Raw genomic sequence first — 12,612 nt, 5'->3', positions numbered from 1 at the left:
CGAAGCCTGTTTAGTGTAGAACATAAATAAAGATACAACCATCAAGATTAATAATGGCAAGAATTAATCAAGACTACAAAATAATTTCAAGTCTGAAGCATGACAATGAATAGACTTTAAACAACTTTAAGATCTATAAAAACAAGCTACGTGCTTTGTAGAAATGACAGTCTGCATAAGCATTTTTTGCTTCACTTGCATCACTCTGATCAACACTATCAATGGTCCAAAACAATTAAGAATTGTGAAATATCTAAACACTTTTCTAGGACTTTTTTCCCTAAAAGATTATATATATATATATATATATATATATATAAAAAGAAAAAGAAAGGGTAAATTTGCATGCACTCCCCATTAGTAAACACAACTTTACATGTAGTCCCCATCCATGAAAAACTTTCTTTTGACTCCCCAGTCAAACATATTTACCTAATTGCCCATGATATTTTTAGGTACAAAAAGTCCAAAAATCAATATAAATCCTCTTAAATTCAGTATATTAAATTAGAATCTAGTATATTTTCTATTAAATTGAGTACGATTCTTTTTTCACATCAAAATATACTCGATTTTAGTTTAATGTGCTGAATTTAATAGAAAATATACTCGATTTTTAATATAAAGTACTGACTTTAAAAAGAATTATACTTATTTTCGGACTTTTTGTACTCAATTTTTTACTTTTTGTACCTAAAAAATATGGGTTAATTTCAATAGAAAATATACTCGATCCTAGTATAAAGTACTGGATTATAGTGTAAAGTGCTGAATTTAACAAGAATTATACTTATTTTTAGACTTTTTATACCTAAAAAATAAGAGGGATAATTTTGATAGAAAATATACTCAATTTTTAATATAAAGTACTGACTTTAAGAAGAATTATACTCGTTTTCAGATTTTTTGTACTCAATTTTGAATTTTTTGTACCTAAAAAATCTGAGGGGCAATTTAGGTATCAATATTTGCATGAGGGAGTTGAAACAAGTAATACTTTACATGCAGGGAGTGGAAACAAAGTTTTTTAGGCATGAGGATTGCATGTAAAGTTATGATTACGGGGATTTTTCTCTAATTTACCAAAAAAGAAAATCTGAGACTGGACGAATCTGACATCCAAACAGAAGAGGCAAATGCATTTGAGTCGGACATCTCCTGCAATACAAACATACAACCCATCTTTCAAAATCAAACTCACATCAAGTACTTACCAAGAATTCGGAATAGAATTAAAATTGATAGGGTAAGAACCTTTACTAATCATAAAGTCCTTCATCATGCCAGATATCAACTAAAAAATCAACCATTTCCTGTGAAAGTTCAGTCATTGATTAAAAGAACTGATACAGATGAGAGGGTGAAAATGTAGGAAGTGAACTTACTGCTAAAGGAATTGGTTGTGCAAAGGGTTGACTGGTTGAAAGTAAATCCCCATAACTAGTGCTCCAGCTACATAGAAACATATGCAATGAGTCGACATATTAATTTATTAAGGAAACATTGTAAATCCTTGGTGCAACGGTAAAGTTGTTGCCGTGTCACCTAAGGGTCACGGATTCGAGTTTTGGAAAAAGCATCTTGCAATGCATGGTAAGGCGGTGTGACCCTTTCCTTGGACGCTATATTAGCGGTAGCTTTATGCACTGAACTACCCTTTTAAGGAAACATTATAGATAGGGGCCAGCAGAATCAAGTAAGATGGATTAAAGAATATATGTACAAATGTCAGTTTACAGTTTTGCACGACCGAACTGTTTTAGACAGTGAAGCATTGAATATCTAAATAAAAAAAAGGGCCCCAAATTAAAGGACCAACCTGAAGACCAATTAATCGGCACTACTAATTAAAAGAAGTATAAAACTTGAAATTCAAAATCTTAAAATGCCAAGTACTAGAAGAGGGAAAATAGACAAAACCTAACCTTATTGTTGCCTCTCTTGTAGTTTTACAAGAGCTGCGAGACTGATCACCAATCCACTGTCTTCGCATTTCATTCCATGCTATAGCAGCTACAAGATCAAGTAGAAAACAAAAGTAACATTTAGAGGAATCTCACTATATAAAGAAGGTGGATCATTTGTGCACTTCAAATACTTTTAGTAATTGGACAAAGAATACGTAAGGTAACTGATGACTGCCTAAATTTAAAGGGCGAAACAAATTATCTTAGCAGGACACAATCCAAATCTAACGGGCAAACCACAAATCAACATTGTTAATGGAAGACATAAATTTCATGTGTTCTATTTAGGAGAATATAAGTAGAAGAGAGGGCCTTGAAATGAGTAAAAACAAATTTGAAAGAGGCAGTTTTAGTAGGAGCATAAGAAACTACAATAGTAAGGCATACCAACCTTTGTTGATAAATAAGTTGTCATGATTTTTGCTTGCCGACTTGATCTCTTCCTTTACTGGATCGCATACAGAAGCAAGGTTTCTGTCAAGGGAATGAGCTATGCTAACAGTGTGTTCCATTGCCTCTGGGTTTAAGGACCATTCCCCTTTCGTGTGTGATAAATGCTGAGGAATATTGTCCTTCCCAGATGTGGTTGGTGTTCTTTCAATTGAAGATTGAGGTTTAGCTAGGCCTCCGTTGCAACAACTGCTCTGTATAAGGTAAAAATGAGAGGTCCAAACGCACAAGAAAATAAGCAGAGTAAACAACTTGAAATTAATAGAATTTAAGATTTCAAGTAAATAAACTGTGTTTCTTGCAGCACAGAGGTTACTTACCCCATGTATGCTATGCAACAAGTGGTTCTTTAAGTGTCCATTTACCAAACAACAACTGCAGATGCAGAGATTTAACTGTACCAAATAATACAAGATATAAAACTCTGCATCATGTTAAACCAAGAATTTAGTAGCATTATCACCATTCTTCACAAAATAAATTACCCATAAAATAAAGATGCCAGATATTACTTGCAGAGAGAAAGGTCATTAAATATTATCTAGAATAATATGACAATTTAAAGGATACAAATAATGGCCACTATAAAATAAACCAGTTCAATTAAACAAACTTTTTTAGATTTAAGTTACCAATCTATTTTTTTTTCTAATTTATTATTTTCAATACACCTAGTCTATTTTAGTAGTTTCGGTGAACTAGATTTTTACAGAGCCTAAAACGAGATCCTCATCCCATTGTCTTAACCATTCAAACAATGAAACAATATTCCCCATACTCTATTTTCTCTCTTGCAAGGTCAATGACATCAACACAACCTCCGTGAGATCACTAAGGCACATGGATCCATCTTGTGTTACCTCATGAAGATCAAAAAAACTTTGTTCCGAACAGTGGTGCTGACTTATATCATTGTTGCTATCTTCTACCTTACCTCATATAGACTCATTATTCCAATTCACATAATCCCCATCTCATTTGTGTGCACTTCTACATTCCTCCCTCGTGGAACCATGATATGCATCAAACAACAGTCCGACAAATCCACCTGTCAGCACCTCAAGCCACCATCATAGTGCTCCTCGTGCCCATATTCAATGTTGCAAAACCCTTCCCATGCTGCACGGCGTTATCTTCTTCTACTATATATATATATGCCACATATATAGGTGGGCCCCATTGTTTGAAGGGGGAAACAAATATGAGAGGATATTGAAAATGATGATATGAAATACTACTACCAAGTTTTAGTGAGAGGATATTGAAATCAAAGGGAGGTCAAGCTTAGATCCACAAGAGCTAAATTAGACAACCTAAAAAAAGTTTCAAAGAACCAATTGATAAGCTACTAAATAGGCAAGATAAATAAATATAGGATACACCTACCAACCGTCAAAACTACTAATAAGTACCCATTCATAGCTTCTTTTGGTATCATGCCAATCATTCTATTGATTGATTATTCTTTAATCTAATTCTTTCAATCAAAATAGGAGTTTGCTGACTATATCCTCTAGGTACTTGTGAATGCCCAGAAAAAATAGCAATGAATATTATAAAGAGCATGCCAATATATATTGTAGCAAAAGGTGGAATCCAGCGGCCTCACATGGTCGGCCCCACGATCATCTATAAGGAGGTAAATCGGGAAGCTGTAGTTGACTAGTGTGGGGAGGACTTTTTTCTCGGCTTTGCCGAGATTCGAACCCTTGCCCTATTGTAGCAATTCTATCCTGCACTAACCAACTCAACCTTGCCCCCGGGGCACATGCCAATATATATTGAACAATAAGAGAGTACACAATGGAGGAAATTATGAACATATGTGCATAAATTTACAAACCAGAAAACTTAACTCTGAATGAAATTATAATTACATTTATTGTTATAACATGTCGTGCAATATATAACATATGCAAATACAGTTAAAATACCATAAACCCTGATACATCAAAAATTATGAAATCAAATCAAACAAAATTTTTGGTAAGATCTTCCTTATAAATTCAAGTTGAGCATGATGTATATTCATAACCTAGGGCAATTTGGGAAGAGCCAGGTTTTCACAAACCAGCTTGACACTATTCCACCACCTATATTGTCAGTTGACCACCTTATAGGTTTTTTAATCAAGTTACATGAGATTGCAATGGTAAAAGTACTTATTTGTTCATTGTTTCAAGATCAACCAGAATAGTATGGTTTTTTATTTTAAGTACTAATTAGGTATTTGAATTATAATTTGGTTATCTGTTGGAGTTCAATTAAAGTTTCACATTGGAAAAATTTAGTAAAGATCATGGGTTTAAAATAATGTAGGATATCTCCATTGGTATGAGACTTCTTGGGGAGAGCCAAGAGCAAAGTCATGAGGGCATATGCCCAAAGTGGATAATATTATGTCATTGTGGAGATATATGGACATCCTTTGGGTACAACAAATGGTATTAGAGTCATGGTCCAGATCAAATACCATGTGGGATGACCTTGAACAGAGTTGAGGGTGGGCCTGGGATAGGTCAGGTTAACCAGATGCTTGCAGGGAGGCCTGGAGCGGGTCAGGTGACCGGATGCTTGCGGGGAGGCCCAGAGCAGGAGGGTGACTGGATGCTAGCGGGAAGGCCTCGAAGCAGGTTAGGATGACCGAATACTCGCGGGGAGGCCCGGACTGGATCCTTGCGGGGAGGCCCGGAGCAGGTCAGGGTGACCGAATACTTGCGGGGAGGCGAGTAAGTCACGGTGACCGAATGTTCGCAGGGAGGCCCGAAGCAGGTCAAGGTGACTGAATGCTCGCGGGGAGGCTCGGAGCAGGTCAACGTGACCGGATGCGGATGTTACGGGGAGGCCAGAACATGTCAGGGTGACCGGATGCTCGCAAATAGGCCCAGACCATGAGAGTAATTGTGGTTTTTCGTTTAAGGGGAGGATTGTTAGGATTCAATAAAAGTCCCACATTGGAAAGATTTGGTAAAGATCATAGGTTTAAAAGGATGTAGGATATCTCCATTGGCATGAAGTCTTGTGGAGAGAGCCCAAGCGCAAAGTCATGAGGGTCTAGGCCCTAAGTAGACAATATCATGCCATTGTAGAGATATGTGGGCATCCTTTGGGCAGAACAAATGGTATCAGAGTCATGGTCCAGACTAGATATCATGTGGTGTGGCCTTGAATGGAGTTGAGTGTGGGCCCAGTTAGGTCAAGTTGACCGGATGCTTGCAGGAAGACCCCGAAACAGGTCAGGATGACTGGAATCTCACGGGGAGGCCCGGAGCAAGTCAAGATGACTGGAGCAGATCAGGCTGACCGGATATTTGCGGGGAGGCGAGTAAGTCAGGGTGATCGAATGCTCGAGGGGAGGCCTGGAGCAGGTCAAGGTGATCGGATGCGGATGCTTGCGGGGAGGCCAGAGCAGGTCAAGGTGATCGGGTGTTCGTAGAGAGGCCCGGATCGTGAGAGTAATTGTGATCCTTCGTTTGAGGGCAAAATTGTTAGGGTTCAATCAAAGTCTCATATTGAAAAAATTTGGTAAAGATTATAGGTTTAAAAGGATGTAGGATATCTTCATTGGCGTGAAACCTTTTGGGAGAGCCCAAAAGCAAAATCATGAGGGCCTAGGGCCAAAGTGGATAATATCATGCCATTATGAAGATATGTGGACATCCTTTGGGCACAACACTATAAATGATGTATTACCCTTCCAATTAACCAAGTTCCTAGTTATCATTCTCCACCACCATAGAGAACTAGGATTCCAATTAGCTCAATCTAAAGATTTATTAATGAATAATACATCTTCTATTGGACCCCGTGATAGTTTTGATGTGATCAACCAAGTTGGTTAGGTCCTGCGTTGTGTTTGACCCCTGTTTCTGAGTGTGCAGGAACTTAGGAGCACAGGAAGTCGAGCGGAAGACGCAGCTAGCGAGAAGGACGACACGGGAAGGAAGCCGACGGGCTCGGTGCGTCCGAAAGACGAGAGAGCTGCGGAAGAGTACTCCGGTGGAGCGAGAAGAACGTGCGCGGCGTTCGAGGGACGAGAAGCCGGACGGAAGCCTGCTCGAGGAGAAGGTCGGGAATTGGGTTCGGGTGAGCCCTATTCCAGTGGGCCACAATCACCCAAGGAGCCGAACCGAAGCAAGTCAACTGGAGTTGACTTGTCAACTGTTCGGTCGACTGAACCCCATGATCGGTCGACCGAACCCCAATCCTCAGAAGACCAACCGCTGGTGACACGTCAGAAGGCACGTCAGTAAGTCAGCCGTTGGGGGACTGATTGGTCGACCGAACCCCTTGATCAGTCGACCGAACCAACGTTTATCCAAAGACTCAGTCGAGCGTTTTGATCGGGCCAGCGTAGAGGAAGACCGTTGGCCGATCGGTCGACCGAACACAATGATCGGTCGACCGAACCTGAGCTCGATCCACAGAGACTGCACCTGGACGGAAAGATGGGCAGGTACAGCAGGTTCGGTTGATCGAACCTGGGGATCGGTCGACCGATCCCTCTCTAGTCAAACCTGATCCCGAAGATCAGGTTAACAGATAGACTCTAGAACCCGTATATAAAGAGGGTCTTGAGTAGCTATTGAAGATCATCGAATACGAACGAATAGCAACTCTAGTAATCTCTGTTTAAGCAATTACTGTGCTGTCAAAGTGTAAAAGGCTTCTCCGCCTTCTGAGAAGGAGTTTTTCTTACTGCGCTTTTCTTACTGCCCTGGATTAACAACCCTCTTGGTTGTAACCAGGTTAATTTCTGTCTCCTTTTATTTCTGTAGTTGATTTAATATTGTTGCTTCATTTTAAGAGTTGGAAAGCTTTGAGAAGGGTATAATTTTTTGTCTGCAGGCAATTCACCCCCCTCTTGCCGGTCTCCGCTGCACCAACAAGTGGTATCAGAGCCCAACAGCCTCAGAGGGACTTATCGCCATCTAAAGCACAAAGATCTGAACAATGGCCGACGCGAACATCCATCCCCCGAAGTTCGATGGAGATTTCGCTACATGGAAGCAAAAAATGGAGGTATTCTTTAAAACAGACTTTGATATTTTAATTACTATGAAATATGGTTTTGCAGCGCCGAAAGATAAAGAAGAAAACACATGGAGCAAGAGGGAGCAAGCCGACTTCGTCGCCAACGGAAAGGCTGAGTTCCATCTACTCAGTGTACTGCCACCTCAGGAGGTAAATCGGATCGGAAGTTACGACTCCGCGAAAGATTCCTAGAGCTCCACGAAGGTACCTCCGAAGCGAAGCTAGCGAGGCGCGACATCCTCCGAAACCAGTTGACGAACCTCCGGATGAACCAAGGCGAGAAGGTAGCGCAGCTCCAAGCAAGGATCAAAGAGCTGATCACACAACTAACCAATCTTGGAGAAGAGGTAACGAACCGTGATTCTATCCGGTATGCGCTCAACGCTTTCCCCAGAACTCCAGAGTGGGTCTCCTTAGTAGATACGTACTACATCTCTAAGGACCTCGAGGTAAGTACTTTAGAACAATTATTTTTCACTTTTGAACTTCACGAATCTCGAGTTTCAGAGCTCAATGGAGTAGAGAAGACCAGTCAGAACATTGCCTTAAAGGCAAAAATGAACAGTTCTGACTCCGAAGCCTCGGTCAACGAATCAGAAGCGGCACTATTGGTAAGACGCTTCAATAAATTTTTTAAATCTAACAAATTTAGATCGCAGAGGCATGAGAGAAAAAGAAGAACGATTCGTTGCTACAACTGCAACGAAGAAGGGCACATCAAGGATGACTGCCCGAAATTGAAGAGCAAGCAAAAGGAGAAGGCCAAGTACAAGAAACCAGCATCCTCCAAGCATAAGAACCTAAAGGCCACGTGGGATGACTCGTCATCCTCCTAATCAGAAGTCGAAAAATTCTCGGGACTAGCGAAGATGGCCAACCATCAGCAAGAAGAAACGTCAAACTCAGAAATGAGCATCAATGAAGGGAGAGGATCATCAGAAGAAGAAAGCAACAGTGAAGGGGGAGCGTCACCAGAACAGGTAAGTAAGGTACGCAATCTAACCCCAACTCAATCTTTTAAATTTATCAAGTCTCTTTCTAGAGAGTTAGATCATTTAGAAAAAGAGAATGCTGAACTAAAGTTGAACCTAGCAAGAGCATGCCCGTTAGAAATGTATGATCATCTAAAATCAGAGAATGATAAATTAAAATTAAAAATTGAAAACTGATGCATGCTTAAATAGATTTCCAAAATCAAAAGTTAGAATTTATGGAAAATTGAATTGGTACATTAAACAACATCAGGGTCAACTTAGGAAAATTCCTAAAAGTTATATACCCCCTATGTTTTTAAAGAATCCTGTAGGAAGGAACCTTTACCGGGTTCCAAAATCTGTACTTGATTAATTTTTCTCAAAAATTAAAAAGCTTACAGTGAGAAAATTAAACTTTGAGTTTCTTTATGGAAGCTTTGTCTAAGGAAGTGATTGTTGCTCCAATAACCAAGAAGGCCTAGTGCCTCGCCACGACTTGGAAGCTGAAATATCGAAATAAAAATGTTTAAATTTCTGATAAAAGCATTAATATTTGAATTAAACAATGCTTTAAAAAGATTTTAAACATTTCCTGAAATATTCTTTAAAACTTTTTCTAGAAAAATTGTTTCGTGAAACTTTAACTTAGAAAATTTTTCAAAACTTAGAAATTTTCGAAATTAAACCTAACTCAATTTAGGTAATTTGTTTGCACCCCGTTTTTGCTGTGATCAAAGGGGGAGAATAAAGAAAAATTCAGCTAGGGGGAGTTAGTTAAATTTTTTTTTTAAATATAAAAATATAAACTTTCTTAGTGCAATGTATTTTAAAGTTGCAAATTCATGCCTGAACTGTTAGTTTAGTAATTTTCTTAAATTACTATCTGTTTGTGAACCCTAACTTGAACTTGGGTTGATGCACATCAAAAAAGGGGAGATTGTTGGACCCCGTGATAGTTTTGATGTGATCAACCAAGTTGGTTAGGTCCTGCGTTTTGTCTGACCCCTGTGTCTGAGTGTGCAGGAACTTAGGAGCACAGGAAGTCGAGCGGAAGACGCAACTAGCGAGAAGGATGGCACGGGGAGGAAGCCGACGGGCTCGGTGCGTCCGAAGGACGAGAGAGCTGCGGAAGAGTACTCCGGTGGAGCGAGAAGAACGTGCGCGGCGTTCGAGGGACGAGAAGCCGGACGGAAGCCTGCTCGAGGAGAAGGCCGGGAATTGGGTTCGGGTGAGCCCTATTCCGATGGGCCGCAATCACCCAAGGAGCCAAACCGGAGCAAGTCAACTACAGTTGACTTGTCAACGGTTCGATCGACCGAACCCCATGATCGGTCGACCGAACCCCAATCCTCAGAAGACCAACCGCTGGTGACACGTCAGAAGCCACGTCAGCAAGTCAGCCGTTGGGGGACTGATGGGTCGACCGAACCCCTTGATCGATCGACCGAACCAACGTTTATCCAGAGACTCAGTCGAGCGTTTTGATCGGGTCAGCGCAGAGGAAGACCGTTGGCCGATCGGTCGACCGAACCTGAGCTCAATCCACAGAGACTGCACCTGGACGGAAAGATGGGCAGGTACAGCAGGTTCGGTCGACCGAACCTGGGGATCGGTCGACCGATCCCTCTCTAGTCAAACCTGATCCCGAAGATCAGGTTAACAGATAGACTCTAGAACCCCTATATAAAGAGGGTCTCGAGTAGCTATTGAAGATCATCGAATACGAACGAATAGCAACTCTAGTAATCTCTGTTTAAGCAACTACTGTGCTGTCAAAGTGTAAAAGGCTTCTCCGCCTTCTGAGAAGGAGTTTTTCTTACTGCGCTTTTCTTACTGCCCTGGATTAACAACCCTCTTGGTTGTAACCAGGTTAATTTTTGTCTCCTTTTATTTCTGTAGTTGATTTAATATTGTTGCTTCATTTTAAGAGTTGGAAAGCTTTGAGGAGGGTATAATTTTTGTCTGCAGGCAATTCACCCCCCTCTTGCCGGTCTCCGCTGCACCAACATCTTCTATAGGGTAATCACAATATTTGTAATAATTCATGTATCTTACACTTCCCTTCCAATGAATAAGAACCTCGCAATTTCCTTCACAAGATTGACCTAACCCATATGCAAGACACTATTTCCCTCAATGTATGCTACATATTAAATTTTTTTGTCAAGTAGAGTAATCAACCACTATCATAATATGGAGAATTAGTTAGAACATAAAACTTTTCTAAAAGGAATCAAGACTACTAAAATGTATTTGTAGTAAACAATATTATGTTATTTCATTGTCTTATGAATCACCATGCAATTTCCAATTCTTGATGCAATAAATAACTTAGCATTATAATAAAACTTCCTAGTTTGCTCACAATTACCAATTGGTTGGATTGGTGAGATGGGATAACTAAGTTAGCACCACAATCACAATTTTGATGCTCACAAGATTTGGCAATTGAGGTCATCACAATTACCTTTATCTGATAGTTTGGAAAATAGTTATTATCTTGGTGAAGCTTCAAAGATTTCTTCAAGGTCTTAGATATCAAATTGGGGAATCAAGATAATAGGAGATTCCACGATGATGGTGACAGTGCATCAAGTTGGATTTTCATTATTTTTTTTTTTTTTGGTCTAAGGCTTCATGAATTTCCTTATCTTTAATGTTGAGGTTTTATACCATTGTGAGTTTGGTTGTTGCCTTCAAGGAATTTAGGGTGGCTTCTCAAATCCACTAATTGGGGATTGTGGTTGATTGAACCTCATTCTCCATAAGGAGCTAACATCATTTTTGTTGAACCAAAGGCCATCAAGGTATGGGAAAATTCCTAATCAAGTATACCTCATATAACTATGTATATACTAGCTGAATGATCCTGATGTTTCTCAGTGACTACAGTCAACTTGCAACTAGTTTACCTAATTTCCCAGTGAGGGAAAAAGTGACCAATAAATTCATAGCATCCATAAACAGTTGCCCCCTTAGATAATTTCATAAAAGTTATTATCTGAGAATTACTTATTTTACTGAATCATATTCATGATAGTTTAGGTTGATACTTTTTTTTTCTCTGAGTCTAGAAAATAAATCTCCATCCACCTCTCTTCCAGAGAAAACCAAACAACACCATGTAGCATTCAAGTTTTTGATTTGATAGAATGTTTTAGTGATACCAATCTTTGAGTGCTCTATTTTATTTTCTTTTATCGCCCTATTTGAACTATCTTTTTCTGAACCCAGCAGGAAATTATTGCCAAAGCCTATGCGTGAAACCATAGTTGAACTCTATTCCCTAAAAAACCCACTTTTTTTAGTCATTGGGCAAGGATCAACTAAAGAAAAGATCGTATTCGCTTCCCCTAACCAGAAGAGACTTCAAAATTAGTGCTTGTTTCCATTTCAACCATCCTTTCCAGTAAGAGGAACCAAACGTTTCCCCTCTGCCAGAGGCGAACAAGCGTCATAACAATCAAGAAATTAACATGGTATTCAATAGGGCGATCCATGTCGAATAATTCATGTAGATCCTAGAATCCTTATTAAGAGGAAACAAACGATCCAGAACCCTAAATGCAAATGCTAAAGATAGAACAAATCAATTCGGACAAGTTAAAATATGCATCCACAAGGGGGAAAAACAAGCTCTACAGAGCCAGTAAAGAATCGGATCGAACATTTCAAGATTCCGGGCGTGATCAATATCAAACCAACGATCAAAAAAGGGCAAAGATACGGAAATTTACAGCACAGAAAGAGAGTTTTGAATCGAACCGAGATTGAACAAGCGCGGGTGCGGTGATTCGCTCTCTTTGTTTTTTTCTTAACGGAGAAGAAACGAATCGAAGCTGTGGACCTCATCGGTGGGGGAGGAAGAAATTTATATAATAGCTTTATATATTGAGAGTCTTTCGTTTGACCCCTAGATGTTTATTCTTTCTCCAAATTTCCCTTATAATTTCCCTTATTATTATTTTTTACTTCCATACTCACCACGCACTTTCAAGAATTCTCACGGACACGGGTTGGATCCTCAGCATTTCAAAAAAGATAAGGGCAAAATAATAAAAGTTAGTAGGGCCATAAATGATTAAGTATTAATGAACAAATTTAATATTTAGCTTGGTAAGAACTATTTATGTTTGTTTAATATATATAAAATTAATTAAATAAAAAATTGGAACAGTTTGTTAAAT

General features: G+C 39.5%; 1 protein-coding gene across 1 annotated transcript; it reads right to left on the bottom strand.

Moving 5' to 3' along the window:
* Positions 1-907: 907 nt before the first annotated feature.
* On the bottom strand, positions 908-12,277 carry LOC121967650. Its single transcript, XM_042518004.1, has 7 exons — positions 12,191-12,277; positions 2,738-2,812; positions 2,359-2,611; positions 1,926-2,013; positions 1,386-1,452; positions 1,255-1,313; positions 908-1,158 (listed from the first exon to the last, which is right to left on the bottom strand). Exons 1-6 carry the CDS (start codon positions 12,275-12,277, stop codon positions 1,260-1,262), a joined length of 624 nt encoding a protein of 207 aa, XP_042373938.1. The 3' UTR covers positions 908-1,158; positions 1,255-1,259.
* Positions 12,278-12,612: the final 335 nt, after the last annotated feature.

Source organism: Zingiber officinale, chromosome 3B (genome assembly GCF_018446385.1).
Source record: "Zingiber officinale cultivar Zhangliang chromosome 3B, Zo_v1.1, whole genome shotgun sequence".
NCBI classification, from domain to species: domain Eukaryota; kingdom Viridiplantae; phylum Streptophyta; class Magnoliopsida; order Zingiberales; family Zingiberaceae; genus Zingiber; species Zingiber officinale.
The sequence above is the reverse complement of the archived record's forward strand: the minus strand, read 5'-3'. Positions and strand labels throughout refer to the sequence as shown.

Bases quoted from the DNA above. Each gene is read 5' to 3' on its own strand.
- LOC121967650 (XM_042518004.1), bottom strand. From the start codon at position 12,277: ATGAGGTCCACAGCTTCGATTCGTTTCTTCTCCGTTAAGAAAAAAACA. The intron at 2,813-12,190 runs GTTCGATTCAAA...TATTTGGTACAG, and splicing joins CCCGCGCTTGTTCAATCTCG to TTAAATCTCTGCATCTGCAG. The intron at 2,014-2,358 runs GTTGGTATGCCT...TTGATCTTGTAG, and splicing joins CAACTTATTTATCAACAAAG to CTGCTATAGCATGGAATGAA.